At 38.7% G+C, this 17,986-nt stretch overlaps 1 protein-coding gene across 6 annotated transcripts in view; it reads left to right on the top strand.

The window, feature by feature from the left end:
- Nucleotides 1-1,009: 1,009 nt before the first annotated feature.
- MEIS1 (Meis homeobox 1) overlaps nucleotides 1,010-17,986 on the top strand; it is a 374,507-nt gene continuing 357,530 nt past the window's right edge. For 2 of the 6 annotated variants that reach the window (XM_033938661.1, XM_033938665.1), the window contains exons 1-6: nucleotides 1,329-1,681; nucleotides 3,270-3,496; nucleotides 5,077-5,218; nucleotides 5,577-5,627; nucleotides 6,309-6,359; nucleotides 7,571-7,717. In XM_033938661.1, the coding sequence (XP_033794552.1) occupies nucleotides 1,670-1,681; nucleotides 3,270-3,496; nucleotides 5,077-5,218; nucleotides 5,577-5,627; nucleotides 6,309-6,359; nucleotides 7,571-7,717 (630 nt within the window). In that variant the 5' untranslated portion in view covers nucleotides 1,329-1,669. Of the gene's footprint in view, nucleotides 1,682-2,658; nucleotides 3,169-3,269; nucleotides 3,497-5,076; nucleotides 5,219-5,576; nucleotides 5,628-6,308; nucleotides 6,360-7,570; nucleotides 7,718-17,986 lie in introns of those variants that run through there. The other 4 variants (XM_033938664.1, XM_033938659.1, XM_033938662.1 and 1 more) reach the window with 4 other exon arrangements.

The following is a 17,986-nucleotide window of genomic DNA, read 5'->3' as shown; positions in this document are numbered from 1 at the left end:
ATCTGATTGGAGCCGGGCTCTTCTACTGCTGCCTACAGAAATTTGGACTGGTCCATTCTTTCACAGTGCAGAGGGGGGTTGATCCTTGTTGCACTTCACCTCTGTAAAAACTAGCTCCGAAATACCAGAGACGTCCAGAACTGCACGCAGCTTTCAGCTGTTACTCATCAACGTCTTTTCCGCCGCTATAAAAACACATCAACTAGTCCTCTCCCTCTCTTCCACCCCCCCCTCCCTCCGAACCTCATCAATCTGGCGACTAATCAATATTGCTGCCTTTTCAGCGATTTTCTTTTTAGTTTGCGTGGTACAGTGTTATAATAAGTTTGTACAGTGAAAAAGTGCCGAAGTGATTTAATAAAAAAAAAAAAAGAACTTCGCTAAAGAACTGATATACAGTGCGTAAATATTGCTGGTAAAAGATTATTCTAAGCGTCATGCTGAAATCAGTTGACACGTTTCCAAGCACACTGATACTTATGGTTAATATGCATATATTCATGCATTAAAACTGCAATGCCTTACCCTATTTCATCTGATTCCAAGGTGTTTCTTTTAGTTTGTAACTTTAAATGGAACACACAGATATATTAGCGACACATTCCTGATTTTCCTGAGAGCTTCCATGCCCAGGATCTCGGCAAAATGTTAAAACCTTCCCAGCTAACAAAGCAAACGGAACGATTTGCACGATAAAGAAATGTTGCTTGCACTCCGGCATGGCGATATCATGCTCTTCCAACAGTAAATACTATGAACTGACACGAGTGGGCAGCCTTTATCGCATTTCTCCCTAGTAATTGTGTCAGTCATACATTTGCATGCTAGTTTCCAACAAATGCTGAAAGTGTATATGTGTTTTCCATCTGATGGCTTCCTTAGCTCTCTCGCAGTGCTCGTGCTTCTCCCCCCCTTCGCCAGGAGCCACTTGCTACAGCCCAGTGCATTGTGTAAGACGCGACCTGTTATGGCCACCACTACTTCCGGGTTCCAGCATTCTGGTCCAAATCCACATCTCCGCCTGTGCAACACACACTTTCCACACGCACGGAGACTGGAAGCAAGCAGCATCGATCGTGGCTCCTTTAAGGCAAACTAAGACAGACATTTTTGAACCCTCCTCCTCCAAATCTCCAGTACAGCAGTGGCAAAGGGGGAAAAAATTGCAAGCAAACTGCTTTAAAAATTAGGACTGCTGGAGGAAAGCGAGCGCTAGATCCTTCTGCATGTTGAATGTGAACATTTGAGGCGTTTTGACCAGTGGAAGCACACAGCGGATCATCATTCATTCACCACCTTGACAACCTCGTCTTTGATTGACAGTTGGAGTGGCAAAAAGCCATGAGACTTGATAGTTTGGTTTGAGGGGCACTTTTTAACTGATTTGGGGGGAAGGAGATTGCTTTCTCCCTGTTGCTGTCCTGGAAAAGAGAGTTGTTGGTTTGTTTGTTTGTTTTTGTTTTTTTTTTTTACATTAATGCTGAATTATTTTTTATTTTTTTCTCTAATCTCAACAAAGCTGAAGATTTGAGGGTTTGCTCACGTTATTTGGAAAACTTTAAGGGATTTTTTTTTTATTTTTGGGGGAGTTTGCTTGTTTGGTTCTTTTCACACTGGCCTAAAAGCGGATATATTAGAAGCTGAAGTAGGAAGGGAGAGAGGCAGGCCGATGGCGCAAAGGGTATGTATTAAAAAAACCCCAAACAAACCCTAGAAACAAATATAATGTAATATTTGGAGCGTGACTGACAGAGACACCGAGAAAAGTCTCCCCCCCCCCCCCCCCCCAATATCCCTGTTTGACCGAGTCTTTTAAATAGGGCTTCTTTAGTGACGGGTTTGCTAGATTTCTTTGCAAAAAGAAAACAAATTTAATTAATAAAGATATGAATGGGCATTAAGTGCTTTATAACTGAAAAAGAAACTAATTAATTCCATTACTGGATTGCCAACATAATTAGTGAAGGACTGATTATATATATATATATTTAATCTTGTGTCCAGACGAGCAATATTGCTTAAAATATGAGCATTTTTAAGATAATGATCATATGCCTTTTTTATTTACTCTGGCACAAGACATCAGTATTACAGCAGGCATAACTTTTTTTTTTTTTTTTATAATCTAATTAAACTTTTAAGCTTTTCTTCACCGAACACTGGTTAAACTTAAATTTGAACTTTCACTTTGATTATATAAATTTAAGTTTTCTTTAAAATACCTTACAGCTCTGCTTGGTTCAGTAAGTGCTCTATAAATCATATTTATGTGAAATAAGGTGAGAATTAACTTCAGCATAACTCACTGAGTGCTAAAAACAAAGCAGAGTATATTAGAAGCTGCAGGGAGTAATTTTTGTATATAATTTGTAATAGAAAGTTAGCTGCTGACACTTTTTCCATTACACTTTCCCGTCAAGCAAGTGTCACTGCTCTTCCAAACTATCTTGCTTTTTATGTGCTAGAAACAATAAGCTGTTCTTGAAAAGCAAGACTGCTTTTGACATGGAGAATACTTGAGAGATAAAAACCCAGAACATTTTAGCATGCATGTGCATGGGTTCCAACATTGAAAAAAAAAGTTAGAGGTGGTATTATTTTTTTTCCTACTAATCTTTCATGCTTAGTGTTTTTGCACAGCTGACTTTATCAATAAAGTGACCAGACTAGGAAAAATAAACTGCTTCAATTCTAGTTACAGATTGAAAACTCTGATTGAATTACTAATTGTTATAGTTAGAAGGATAGCTGGGGGTTTTTTTGTATCTATTTACGAAACTACGAACTAAAAGTGTTTTAAATACATAAAATAAATATGTATATAGGCATGTGTCGAAGGCAGAAACATTAAGAACAAGCCCCTCAATATGCACAAAGCAACATATGTTTAAAATTCGTAGGCATGCTTCTTTAAATGTTGACACAGAAGCATATTTTACAAGGTACATTTTCAGTGGCATCCTTTGAGGGTCCAGTTTCAGCCACTTTTCTCAATTGTCACAGTTCTCTGCCTTTTACTTCCTTCTCGCAATGAGGTGTTTTTTAAAGCCTGCACACGCTCCCTTAGAGAGATGGCTGGACTGGGAACTCTTTTCGCCCGCATATTTCACGGTGTAGGTGCCATAGTTGTTCAACTTCCACCAAAACACCAACCCGTCCGTCCAGTAGGTAAATAACAAATTGAGCTTTTCCCTTACAGTTCCCCCGTGTATCCTTCTCCTGTGACTTGCTTACTTCCTGACCATGTTTTTCTCCTGTCTGTCATGCAGTACGACGATTTACCCCATTACGGTGGGATGGATGGAGTAGGCATCCCCACCGCTATGTATGGGGATCCTCATGCGGCTAGGTCCATGCAGCCGGTCCACCATCTGAATCACGGTCCTCCGCTGCATTCTCATCAATACCCGCACACGGCCCACACCAACGCCATGCCCCCCAGCATGGGTTCATCTGTCAATGACGCTCTAAAGAGAGATAAAGATTCCATTTATGGGTAGGTACAGCTGGCATAAAGTTTATTAGTAAAGATGGGCTTGTTCTGACGGAGTGTACCTCAATTTCTACTTAGGTAAATAGTGTCATGTACAGTGAGTGATTTGGGGGGGGGGGTTATATGCAAAATCGCAGCTTTGTTTTCGCCAGACGCTGGCCAGTATATCTGGCGTGCTTTAAAATACACGATCAAGTTAACTTTCAGAAGGGTTGGTGGTGTTCAAGTGTCAAAAGTTTGTGTTAAATGTTTTAGTGCGTTTTTTTTAATGTGCCTACACTTCCGAAGAGAGCAGTGATGGGCTATAGGAAAAACGGCCTCAGTTCTTCATGACTTTTGAGCCATTTGGTGTCTGCTTCTGCGGATACGAGACTGTATGAGCTTAGAAATGAGATAAGTCCAAGGAAAGTATTTTCATAAGATTCTGAGGCTATAAATTTTGCAGTAGTTTAATAGATAGACCTATGAACACTTTTGGTTCTAATTAGCACTCTAGGAATTGATTACCCAAAATAATATGGAAAACTTTAAGTTTGCATGTTGTTGAACGGTTCTTGAAGGGTAATTTGGGGATTAAACTTGAGTAGCAGTTTTAGGCCTTGTCAGTGAGAACTACATATTTTCAGAGTGTTTTACTCTTGAAGCTAATAAAAACAAGAACCGGTCTAAAAAATTTTTTTTTTAAATCTTCCTTGCCTGTTTTCCCTAGTTCTTCTCGGGTTTTTTTTTTTTTGTTACATATTAATTATTGTGATATGTCATATTTGTAATGTGTCTTAAAACCTAGTGCTCTTTCGCAAAACATTAGTTTTGAGAAGATATAATCGCAGTCAAAATTACCCAGAGTTTAGTTTGAAGAAGGCAAATTTTTTTTTGGGGGGGAGGGGAGGGGACGGGGCTGGGGTTGGCGATGAACTAGACGATTTGCTTTCAGTTTAAAAAAAAAAAAAAGTTGCCTGATACACCTTATGTGGCGCTTTGCAAACTTACAGGGCAATTTGATCTGAACACAATGTATATAGTTCTGATTAGTATCCAGAACTAACGGAGAACAAATATACCTATTAAAAATACTTTTATTCTGGAAATTATAAAAACAAAGCTAACCCCGTGTATGAAGTTTGGGCAAAAGGCCCCTGGGTCACTATGGTGTGATAGGTCTGCCAGTGAGTTAATTGCTTTGGTCAGTTGCAACAGATTTTTAATGCACTATAAAATTGCCAATTCATTTGAATTTTATATATAACAATCAAGAGAGTCAAGATAATCCGATTTTGGAAAATACTAAACTTTTGGCAAAAAAAAAAAAAGCCCAGTTGATTCAAGATGGCTGCTGAAGCACTTCGGAGCTACATTATTAATGCTCCCCTTTCACCAAGAAGTAGAAATAGTTCGCAGCTCTGCATTCCTTCAGCCAGTGCCTTGGACGTCACCCCTACAGTAGAAATAGCCCAGGGAAGAAGCCAAAAATAAAGGATGTGTCCTTTTTTTCTCTCTCTCTAGCTGGTTGTTTACTTTGGAGTGTGCTAGCGAGCTGTATCTAACATTGTTTTCTTGTTTGTGACTGTTGTGTTTTCTTGCAGACACCCACTGTTCCCTCTCTTAGCACTGATTTTTGAGAAATGTGAATTAGCTACTTGTACACCCCGGGAGCCCGGGGTAGCGGGCGGTGATGTCTGCTCCTCTGAGTCTTTCAATGAAGACATAGCAGTGTTCGCCAAACAGGTCAGCCAAATGAAAGAAATGTAGGCGAGCAGAAAACAATGTATTGACAAATGTCAAAGAATCGTATTTTTAAGAAATCTTTAAAACATGCAGAGGGTTAAATTACATAGGTGCCTAATATGTAGGATCCTTGGGTAACAGACAAACGTCTAGCTCTACTTATACGACTATAGATAGGTAGATGTAATAGTTAAGATTTGACGGCATTTTCAGCTTCAGGGCAGTGTTCACATAACATATGAAATATTACTGTGCTAGCTTTCCAGATAAGGTTACCTGAGGACCCATCAGTGTAATGAAACAAGAAATAGAATGCTTTCCTAACTCCCACTTTCAAATTTTTTTTTTTTCGCCTTAGATTCGAGCGGAAAAACCTCTATTTTCTTCGAATCCCGAACTGGATAACTTGGTAAGAGTTAACAGAAATCCCTACCTTCTGTATTTGTTGAAAACTTGGCAGCATATTCTGTATAGAATTTTTTTTTTTTCTATAGCTCTTAAAATTACAGTGTGGCAGTTTATTGTGAGGAAAGCCACAGAATATACACAGGATATACACAGATATACACAGAATATACACGGATATACACAGAATCTTTTTGGAAAAGGTGTTTTTGGTTGTTTTTTTTTTTTTTTGGGGGGGGGCTGTTTTAAGACTTGTCTGCACTGCTATAAGCAGCGCCTGATTTTATTTAAAGAGTTGTGAACATTTGGAGAAGTGTGATAGATTTCACCTCTCTATCCCTTACATTATTTTAGGTTGAGCATAATTGAAGAATAGGAAAAAAAAAATCACAGATATTGATTTAACAACAGTTTCCCGATGTTCCATAATATTACACAAGAGCTGTTTTTCATGTGTAGCCAGCTTCCGGATGATTGGCAATGTTTGTGATGCTGTGTAATTAAGTTCTTTCGCCGGGTATATTTCCTTTTTTTTGTTTATTTATTGCTAAATTAATAGGAATTAAACCACATTTTTCTTTACTATTTAAGAAACTTCAAGATATGGCATGCATTTAGAAAAGTTGTGAACTTTGCAAATCCTGAAGGAATGGTGAATGCTTATGTGTGTCTTGTGTATTTACAGATGATCCAAGCCATACAAGTATTAAGGTTTCATCTGTTGGAACTAGAGAAGGTAATTTTTTTCCCCTACATTTCTCTGTTGCTGAAGCTGAAGGCTTCTGGAAAATTTGCATAAATGTCTTTCTTTCTGGTCCTATGCAATTAGTGTCAAGACCGATCTTAGCGTCCATTTCTCTTAGCAGTTTAATTACAATTTTAGACTCTAGAATCGGGACCAAAAATGCTCCAGCTTTTTTGCTCCAGCTTTGCTGAATTTGTATAAACACTACAATTCTCTGAACTACAGCTGATATTCTGAAAGGCTATTATTATTATCATTATCATCAACATCCCAGAGACTGTGTGGGTAAAATTTGTACATACAATGTTCCTTAGGCTTACTAAGATGAAAATCTATTTAAAATATTGGAGGTCAGACTCAGGGCACCTATTGTCCTCTAAGGTTTTGAAAAAAACAAAGCAAAGCACCGCTCGGTGCGTTAGTTCCTTGCATCCTGAGTGCACCTTCAAGCTAAGGATAGAGAGCGGGGTGATAATTCAACTCTGGAGTTTTAGCAATAAAAATGCACGCGAAGTTTGAAATCTAACATTATATTGTAAGAACTTTACATATTCTTGCTAGAGGCTGTTGTGTTTTCCTTTTGCTTTCAAATTAGGCATTTTGAGAACTGAAATCTATATGAGAAGTCTTGCCTGATCTGTAGTGATTTTATTTAGCTGTACTAAACTCTAAACTGGTTCTATTTTTTTTTTTTTTTTAGACAAACCAAATGAACTAGTTTTCTGTAGCAGCAAAATGCCTAAAATAGTATGCTGTGAGGGTTAGGGGTTCAGGACCTGCTCTTTATTGTATTATTGTGCCACATGCATATTTTAAAATCTTCTCAGTCCTTATACCATTTTGACTAGGATTTTGTGACGAAATAACTGGACGGAATTAAATAGTTTACCTTAAATGTCACCCATGTAGGTCATCTTTCTAATGGCCACAGCCCCGGGAGCAGATGAATTTAACACGGGTGTTGAATATGTTGTAGCCAGTGAATCATCTTGTCACTGTCAATTTTCTGGGATATCTCTATTTTGCGAGAAAAGAAAGTTATTCCTAATTCCGGATGCGTCCGGCAGCCTCTGGAGGATAATTGTAGATGCTTCCCTTATCTGCAACTTTTTTTTTTTCACAAGGGGGTTGGATTGCACGTGTCAATTTCATTTATGTCCTTCTGATTTTATTTTCATTTCTTCATTTGTGCTCTAATGTAGGTACACGAATTATGTGACAATTTCTGCCATCGGTATATTAGCTGTTTGAAGGGGAAAATGCCTATTGATTTGGTGATAGACGACAGAGAAGGCGGATCAAAATCAGACAGTGAAGACATAACCAGATCAGCAAACCTAACAGATCAGGTATGAAGATCTCTATAGTCTTATGACAAAATTGGTATGCAGATCGCTTACCGGGTCACTACGCTTCCTTTTATTATTTGCATATGATTAAGTTCCTTTTAGATACATTTCCATCGAAATGAAAATTTTTGAATAATGTGGCTATTATTGCTTCATTAAGGCTTGCTCCCGGATTCGACCTGGCGAGATGAGCTTCTAAAAGCATGCCTGCAAACTTGACCTCCTCCTTGTCGCGTTTAATTCTGCATTTCTTTATCCTTTATTTTCCATACCTTAAAAATAAGAAGGGGGAGGGGAGAGGGAAGGGGGGTTTGACAGGCAGTTGCTTCTTGTCGAGGGCTAGTTTTGGATTGCTTGCGGAGAAATGAATGTGGCCTTGTAAAAAAAAAAATAAAAAAAAAAATAATAATAATTGAATAAAATCCATGCTAGGTGGTCTAGAAAAGATAGAGGGGGTATGAAATGAGGCAAATGCTGGGCTATTTTCTTCCTGCCTCTACGGTTCATTAGTCTGGCTTGTCAGTTTTCCTTGGCCGAACGCTTTAAGACCTCAGCAAGCATTGCTCTGAGCGGAGTCTGCTTGCTGAAAGCATCCCCTTTTATTTTAGTTTAGCACAAAAAGCAAGCTTTTTCTCCTGCACTCACTGATCCTATAGTTTGCCCGTTGTATTTAGGAAAGTCCAGTGCAGGGACTGTTCAGACGTCTGTGTTAAAGCTTGGAGGCGCCCTGGATGCCTGAACCCGCACCACAGGGCAAGGCTGGGGCAGAGGGGGAGGGGCAGAGAATCATTCCTCTGCATTTTCCTTTTCCCTGGTCTGGGGTGGGATTTGTCTTGTTGCTGCTGTTGTTTCCAATGTTTAAGAAAAGTCAAATTCACATTCAAGCATAATTAAATAGGTCAGTTCCGGGTGTTCAAACGCAAAGTTATTAAAGCAATTGATGCCGCCTTTTGTTTTGTAGAGGTAAAAGGAAAGCACAGCTTGGATTCATGCATTTTATTTTATTTTTTTTCTATTTTGGCACATATATCCGTGCTTAAGAGTAATCAGACTGACTCTAGAGGCTTCCTTTTGTGAAAAGCAAAGCGCAGTCAAGCAAACAGGATTTTTCTTGGAAGCTTTTGCCATGATAAGAGCATAGTCGAGTAGGAGCTATTTCATAGATAACTTTAGTAGAGGCTGGGGCATTATTATATTTCAGACCCAAAGACAAAGCAAAGTTTTGCATAGTCTGCAAGAAGCTCGTTATTCCCGAGGATTAGGGCTATGATTTTAACTGTGTATTTATGCAGCAGGTTTTTAGGGGTTCGACTTTCTCCAAACTATACTTTTCTTTTTTAAATAGTTAAAAAAAAGTCTATCCCTGTTTAAGTTGTGCTACACAACCTTATAACGTTAGGAGCTAGGAAGCTATTAAATGCAGGTTCAGATGAGGGCTGCCGTTGAGCAAAAATTGTAATCCAACAAGTCTAACTAGAAAATGGGTTTCTTAAAGCTCTGGAGTGCTGGGTACATAAAGCTATTTGAGCAAATTACAAGAATCGCTCAGGGGCACGAATGAAATCAACACTTTAATTGCCTCCAAAATGAAGATTTATACCCCATTTTCCAAACGAATCATTATTTTATTGAATTGAAAGCTGAGGAAAAAAAGTTATAGGGTTTTCTTGTAAATATTGGGGGTGAATATTATAAATTCAGGGCGATCTAGTCAAGGAAGTCGTCGGCTGATTTATATTTTCTTCCATATGTGACTTGAAATGACTTCAGCTGGGGGATCGCAGTCCAGACAGCAGTTGATTTCCAAATGCACTTCTCCCTTCCAAGTTTTGTTTCATTGTTCTTCAGCCTGGTGTAAGACTATATAAAATGTCATGTCTTTACCCCATTTCATTGTGTCCGGTTAGGCACAAAAGATAGATTGGGCGTGAAAAAAATATATGTACTGGCGTTTTCAATGCGCAAACCAATATTTTTCTGATCACTATGTTGGTGTTTGAGTTGACCCAAGAAATGGGGCAGTTGCCAATTCTTTTTTTTTCTCACCAGATGCGTACTTTTAAAAATGAATTAAAAATAATACTTTGTTATTCCATAAAATGTCTTAAAGATTTCATAATGCATGTTCAGCGATATATGTTTCGGTCTGTGTTTTAGGTTTCAGCTTTAAGCGATATATGTTTTGGTTTGTGTTTTAGGTTTCGGCTTTAAGGGAGCCGAATTAATTAGTACAGGGCCCCCTGCATGGAATGAGAGCAGAGTTTATAATGTGTATCTGCTAGTTTGGAAACCGTGTTACTGTGCACTGCTTGCTGGGGAAGGGGTAAAACCCGTGTTTTATCCCTTCCCTTCTGGCTGTGCTTTAGGTGTTATGCGAGCTGGAGAGCCTATTTAACTCCTTTGTCTTGCCAGTTTATTTTCGGCCGAGCAGTTTATTTCAGAAAGGAGCTGCATTAGCCAGTGAATCTCTCTGCTCGTTGGGTTTTTGCTTCTGGGCCTGGTTGTCCGCAATTTCCCGCTTTGCTAAGCCGCTTTTCAGGGACTGGGGCGGGGGGGAGGTGGCGCGGGCTTGAGCGCTCCGCGCTCTCGAGATCCGTCACGTTTCTCGGGCCGGAAGCGCCGTTGCGGAAGGCGCAGCATTGGATGAGGTCACATGACCTTTGTCTCTCGCGCCCAAAGCCTGGTCGAGCTTCTCCGCTGCAGCTGCACCATCAGCTTTCCTTTCGCGCCCTTATAAGAAGTCCACCGTTTTACATCGATTTAATAGTCTTTCTACTCTTAAAATGCATGCGTGAAGTACCCAAGAACCAAAGGAAAAGAGTGTACTCACGGACAGGCCTAAATTTGGCTTAATATCTTACCTGCCAAAATGGCGGTATAGTGGACGACCCCCATATTATAGCTTTATTTTAGTTCTGTATGAGTTTTTACACACTTCAGAGTTCTGCAGATTAGAGGTCAGTGAATTGTGACTGTCGGTTCAAGTATGTTTCATAACAAGGGCCCCACGAGTTTGCGCTTTACTTGTTTGCCTTTCTGTGGATGCAATGGAAGGTTGATAGAGCGTGATCAGTACTGAAACACTTGTATTTGCCTCCAAAAATCTTTGCCTCTTTTCCTATAAACTGAAAATGTAAAACCTTTGCCTATCCCCTGCTTTATAGAAAGGCCCCCAGATTTATTAAAATTTCTCATGGTGCATTAAAATGGTGAACGAATGAATGAAATGCTTGTCAAAATGTGAGCTTTGTTTCAGATATTAGTAAAAATATTTAAGGGACAATATGTTGAAAGAAAGATATTGCCATCCTATGGCTATAGCACATAAATGACTGAAAACATAATTGTGTATCAGTTTTGTTTTTGTGGATTGTAGGCTACAGTAAGGGTAAGAAGAGCTGGAAGATGCTTTTTGGCAGATAGTTTTCATGTTCTTAAAGTGTTGATACACAGAGAGCTCATGTTTCTGACCAGTGTCTTAATGGTATGAATGCTATGATTTGGACTTGACATGAGATGGCAGTGGTATCATTGAACTTTTTTTTGCTCTTGAGACGCTACTTTTATTCCATTCCTATTCTTTGTAAATATGTTAGAAGGAGACTGTCAGAAGACTGCTTTCATGATTAAATGATCAAGTGATGACTACTTGTCACCATGGGAGATAATGAGGATGCCCCTATTCTAGGCTGTTTTGCTAGTTTTAAGTTAGCTGTGTGCAGGTTTTAATATTTCTGCTTTAGAATTAGAAAATTAAGGTGTTGCATTGTTTTTAAAGATTGATTTCACAAATGGAAATGTAATGACAGATACAGTTGAGTTGTATGATTAAAAAGTACAAGTATATATATATATATATATTTATATTTTTTAAAAAATCCTTGGGTCCAATGCCCTGCAGTGTGAGGATCTGGCAATAAGTCTCCCGATTTAATCCAACAGAATTATGTATGGTGATGCCACAACTTCTAATCGTTGTTTAGTGTTGTGGCTAGCTTTATTTGTCTTTAAATGGCTTACAGATATCCTAGACGAGAGGTCACTTGAGAATCTATAGGTCTCATTTATTACATTTTTATAGTTAAAAGCAGGAATACAGTTCAAGGTTGGATTTAGTGATATCACTTATCTTTTTTTTTTTAAGTAGGAGGAAGAGCCATTCACTTTAAAAATGTTTGCATATTTAAAAAGTTAGATGTTTGCATAACACTAAAAAAAAAAAAAAAAATTAAACCAGCTGTTTGCAGGCAAATTACGTGTGACTGCATATTGTAAAAACAAAACATTTTGTAGTTATGCAGAAGGCATTCAATTTTATAGGTAATCTAAAATCCTTATCTGTAAGGCACCTTTCCACCCAGGTACACTGAACGGTATGCAGCTCCTAGAAAAAGTTGTTCTAATATCTTACAGTAATAATGCGATTCTTTGCCAATGAGCAGTTTTAAAATTTGGTGGACTATAGTAGGTATATAGAAAAAAAAATATAACAGTAATAAAATATAAAGCAATTAAAATAAAATATTTGGACAGCATGCCATATTTCATTGGGGCAGCAACATTTTATAGTTTAAAATTAACATGCCGAACAAGTGTAAAAATGCTAACATATGAAAAAATAACAATTTAATCATCAAGCACATGCCAAAGAAGTATACAGAGACATTTCAAGGAAAATCGGCAAACAGCCAAATTCCTATAGGGACCAGCAGGGAAATGATACAAAGAAAAAGGACATGAAATGCAACTTCCTGCAAGAAGGGCCATAACTCAACATTATTTGACTTAAACGTCAGTGAATTTGTTGAAGGATAGTAAACTGATAGGTGTTCACAGTCATTTTTGTTGCATAGTCTTGTATATTTTGCAGCTCTGGGTTTTCTGAGCTTTATAGCTGTAATCTGGTGTGTTTTCAACAAAGTAACATTTGATCATAAATGGAAGCACTTTGCTAAACATAGTCTTCAGTATTGTGTTGCATTACCAAAGGATTAAACTGTTACAATTTTAACTTTCTTTTTCTTGAGCAGAATGCACGATAGAAGCTAGTTTACACTTCAGAAAATGCTGTGTTAGAAACAACATAGTTTCTAAGTGTAGTACCCTAGCCTGAAGAGATAAGCAGAATTATAAGCGCATGTATCTTTTATATGTTTTCTTAGCTTGTATCAGATAGCAAGAAAACGCACATTGCATCTACCAGAGTTAGAGGCCCATAAAAATGAAGCGCACAAACATATCCCTATCTTAGTCTACTTGAAGATGAATTTGCTTTAACCCTGTCTTTACTGTTTGCCTCCTGGCAGTTAGCAACTGCAAAGCCAAACCCACCTGTAATAGTTAATGTGCATAAAACACAATACTGTAGCAACATTCGTGCTGAATGATTAACACATTTTAGACATACATCCAGTATAAAATGCACAGTAAATTAGAACAATCCATCATGGTGTCGGAACAGCTTTTTCTGTACACAGTTTTCATGAAACATAAAAATTCATCCTTAATCAGAATGTCCTTGCTACATACGCAATTAGCAGAAATTAATCTTTTTAAAAAGTGTGCTCTGAAACATAATGACACTGGATATATACCCAGTTTTCTCAAAGGAAAACTGGTCATATACAGTTTCTAATTGTCATTACAAATAGTTCCATAAAGTTTTTAAAATCTTATAAATGTGTCTGTTGACTGTTTGATTTCATGAAACCTATTTGTTGTTGTTTTTTTTTTTTTTTTGCTTGTTTAATAGTTACAGTTTTTGACATACAGTACAAATTGTTTTTTTTCTTTAAACAATTACCTCTAACCATGTAGCATTATGCACATATAAACAAGAAAATAATGGGCTAATCAAAATCTTATATTTCTGTAGATATTAAACTTGAAAAATGGATATATTGAAGTTTTATTTTAAACCATGGCATTCAGTGAGCTGCATTTCTCGCACAAGAAAACATATCATTGCAGTTTTGTTTAGGGTTTTACCTATCTTTCCCATACGTTTATCAAGCTGCACTAGAGGCTTTTAGCATTGGGCCAGCGAGGTAAGTGCTCCGACACTCGTAAGATTTGTATGGGTGTCAGAGCATTTTACCCTGGTGGCTTGTGCTAAAAACCTCTAGCACAGCTTAATAAAAAGGGCCCTTAAATGGTACCTTTCCAGCCATGGAAATGGTGTATAAAAAATTAATATCATAACAACTACCTGTCAGATCATTGAATTGTTCTACAATTCTAGCAGTAATACGCGTATGTATATTCAACCAAAAAGTGGATATAGTTATACTATGGGACCCTTTTACTAAAGCGCAGCAAGCAGCTACTGCGTGAATTTTAATCTGCACTGTTAGTGCATGCTATTTTATGCAGTAACTGCATATTGGGAAATGGGTGGGTTATAGACATGGATTGTGTCTTAATTAACTTTCCTTGTGCTGTCATTGGTGATCAGATACATGTGCTTATGTATGTTATTGATTTTAATATGCAGTAAAGGTCTTTCCTTTGTAGCAGCTGCATGGGCAGATACTAGTAGCATCTCTCAACAGTTAGTACAGAGGTGTTGCAGTTACTACATGGGAATGTGAGCACTTGTAACACAGTGACTGCAAAGGCTTGCGGCACCCTAGTTAAAATAAGGGCCCTTCTATGTACTTGGGACCATTATCAACATGTATATGAGCAAAATATGATAGAAATACAGTATGAGAGTTGGTATTGTACGTAATGCAAAATAAGTGTTGAAGGAACTCAAAATCTATGTCCAGGTCCATATATTTTTTGACCCTGGGAAATGCACAATTATATACAGGCTCTCTGCAACTTAAGAACGAGTTACATTTTTAATGCTGTTCTTAGATTTGATTTGTTTGTAACTCAGAACTTGTAGATTTTAAGATTCTTGCTGCTTACCTCTGCTCCCAGCTGTCAAAAGGACCAACTGTTCCTACCAGTATTCCCTCTAAGGTACAGCATGCACAACCACACACTGTGGCCATGCATCATTCCTGAATCTGCTGCAGGAGAAATGTAGGAATCTATGCCACAAGTTGTACATAAGTCAGGCGTCTGTAACTCGGGGACTGCCTGTATTCAGTTAATAAGATTATATATATATATATATATATTTTTTTTTTTTTTTTACAATACTAATATTTAGTACATCTTGTTGAAAACTTTTGCAGGGACATTTACTTTTCATATTCATATTGTGGTCAGCAGTAGTACATATTTTGTGTGGCTTTGTTTATGTAGAATCACCCCCAACTATACTGCTTCCACAGTGACTGGACAGCCTTCATTGTGGTTCTGTCATATTACAAGTTGGTTTTCATTTTCACTGGGCACCACTATATGTGTTTATGTGGTCAGTAGAAGGCATTCATCTTCCTGTCAGAATGGTGTCTCATGAGGATTATGGAACATTTAGGATGGTGAAACAAAGTTGAGCCTTCTCAGATCCAGGATCCTTAGGAAGCAGCGCTTGAGCAAGACGATATGCTGCCTAAGAGCTAAATACAGAAAATGGAAACTTGTGAATAAATAAGAAAATCTAAATAACACCTTTTACAAAAGCACACAAAAGAAAGCCAAAAAGGGACATTTTTCTTTTTTTTTTTTTCTTTTTTTTTACCATGATGATGATAATGGTAAATTTCAAACTGTATTAGTTCTGAGTTTTGCCAAATGAGAAAATCTGTACACTATAATAGTGCAACTTTCTGAAGGAAGCACTGGATTAGTAGCCATTCCTTTAACCCTTTAATTGGCAGATGGTAAAAAAAGACCGCTTTACATAACTTGATATTGAATGAGAGCAACAGTGTGACGTAACGAGGCATTTAGAGATGCAGATCTCCCATAACAGTCATAGAAACACATGTTGCTTCTCAGCAACCATGCCAAATAAAGGGTTAAGCAAAGTAGTGCGGAATTTTAAGATACAGAGAAAGCTGACACTTTGTAATAACTTTATAATGGCACACACACAAAAATTTAAAGGAATATTACATGTGCTTATAATATGTCTATTATATCTATATCTCACATATTATATACACCCTAAACCTGTTTGGTGTTAATCATGTTTAACAGGCAAATCAGCATGAAACTCATATCATGTGTGTAAAAGTGTAGAATATTCAGAAAACATGAATGTGGAGGACAAAGAAGGAAGTAAAAAAAAGGCTGCATTACTCAAACTTAGGGGCCCTGTTACCAAACAGCAGTAAAATGTGGCCTTAATATGCCCTTATGCAGGTCATAAAGGGCTTATAATCAAAAAGCTAAAACATCTAAAAAAAACAGCTTAAGGTGGCACTTGGCCATCATAATCGCCGGAATGTCCAAGTATCAATAATCAAAACCGCTTTCCTGGACATTTAGTTAGACGTTTCATCCGGTTCATAGACAAAAGCGCGTGCCGACAAAGGCGCACCGAGACAACTGAGCGCAAGGCAGAAGCCCGCGCCGAAGAAAACCAGTGTTTTAAGGGGCTCCGACGGGGGGTGTTCGTGGAGAACCCCCCACACACACACTTTACTGAATACAGATTGCACCGGCGTTGTGGGGGGGTTGTAACTCCCCTCATTATACGGGGAAAAGTGAAGTTTTCAGTATAATATGGGGGGATACAAACCCCCAAACCTCCCACAAAGCTGGCGTGATATGTATACAGTAAAGTGGGGGGGGGGTTCCCCCCCCACAACCCCTGTCGGAGCCCCTTAAAACATTGTTTTTCTTCGGCGCGGGCTTCCGCCTTGCGCTCAGTTGTCTGGGCGCGCCTTTGTCGGCGCGCGCTTTTGAATTGTCACCGTTTCATCCGCTATGCATCAAGAGTTCCAGGGGGGGGGTGGTGTTGGGAGGTGTGTTATGGGCAGGCTTTGGGTGTGCTTAACTTGGATATCTTGTGACAATAATGAAACCTTTCCCAAGATGTCCAGCACAGAACATAGATGTTTGGAGCTAGACCAATTTTAGAAGTGTCTAAGTGCCAGAAAGGTGCCCAAACTGACCAGATAACCACTAGATCCATTAAGGCAGGGGTAGGGAACTCCGGTCCTCGAGAGCCGTTTTCCAGTCGGGTTTTCAGGATTTTCCCAATGAATGTGCATTGAAAGTAGTGCATGCATATTCATTGGGGAAATCCTGAAAACCCGACTGGAATACGGCTCTCGAGGACCGGAATTCCCTACCCCTGCATTAAGATATGACCCATCCTCACACCCTCATTGCTTACTGACCCCCCTTCTACCCCCTCAAAATCTGAATGAAAGAGTACATACCTTTCTTTAGAACAGCAGCACTTAGTATGAGCATCACACAGGTGTCTTAAGTAACCTGGTGGATGGGCTAGTGAACCATAAAGAGGAGGTAACAGACCTCTAAGCCACTTTAACCACTACATTTATGGTGGAAAATGTAAGCCTACTAAACCCCACCAAAACCCCATTCTACTGCCATATAGGCGCCAACTGTAGCCATGAGGGCTATTGGGGTGGTAGACAGGTGGGTCTAGTAGGTTATGGAGGAGTTTTGGAGGGATGACTGTAAATTATAAGGGGTTATAGTGAGATGTCCACAGCAGTGCCCTCTAAGGTGTCCCATTGCTCTGTTGGCATGTCTGTGTGGCCAGTCCATCACAAAGATGGCCACTGCCGCATCCAGATGGTCTGGATTTGGATGTTTCTTTGGTCAAAAATGAGGTATAAAGTTAGGCATCCTAAAGGTTGGATATCCTGTTGGCCTAGATATCCAAGTAGGCGATTTAACCCCCCCCCCCTAATTTTTAATGTCTAGCAGTTTGGTTTCGAAAGTGGCCATTACTGTGCTTCTGACTTTGGACGTTGCTTTGGTTGAAAATGGGGTATAAAGTTAGGCATCTTAAAGGTTGGAAGTCCTGTTGGCATATACGTCTAAGTAGGTGATTTAAATATATATATATATATTTTTAAATGTCTAGCAGTTTGGCTTTCAAAAATTGCCATTTCTGTGCTTTTGACTTTGTATGTTCTTTTCGAAAATGGCCCTCTAAGGCTATGTGTACTGCTCGGTTAAAATGACTGATTTTCCTATTTTTAATATTGATGGCCATGCACTAATTTTCCCTTTAGCGCCTGAGCCTCTACTACTACCTATTTTGTACCTGTTTGTAAGGACTCGCATACTAAACTCATGCTAATTGGTTATTGCATGGCAATGCCCACAGGCTAGCTGATTAGTGCAGAACATGCCCACTCTTCGCCCCCAGACCTGTTCCCAGTGCTA

Source organism: Geotrypetes seraphini, chromosome 3 (assembly GCF_902459505.1).
Source record: "Geotrypetes seraphini chromosome 3, aGeoSer1.1, whole genome shotgun sequence".
Lineage (NCBI taxonomy): Eukaryota > Metazoa > Chordata > Amphibia > Gymnophiona > Dermophiidae > Geotrypetes > Geotrypetes seraphini.
The sequence above is the reverse complement of the archived record's forward strand: the minus strand, read 5'-3'. Positions and strand labels throughout refer to the sequence as shown.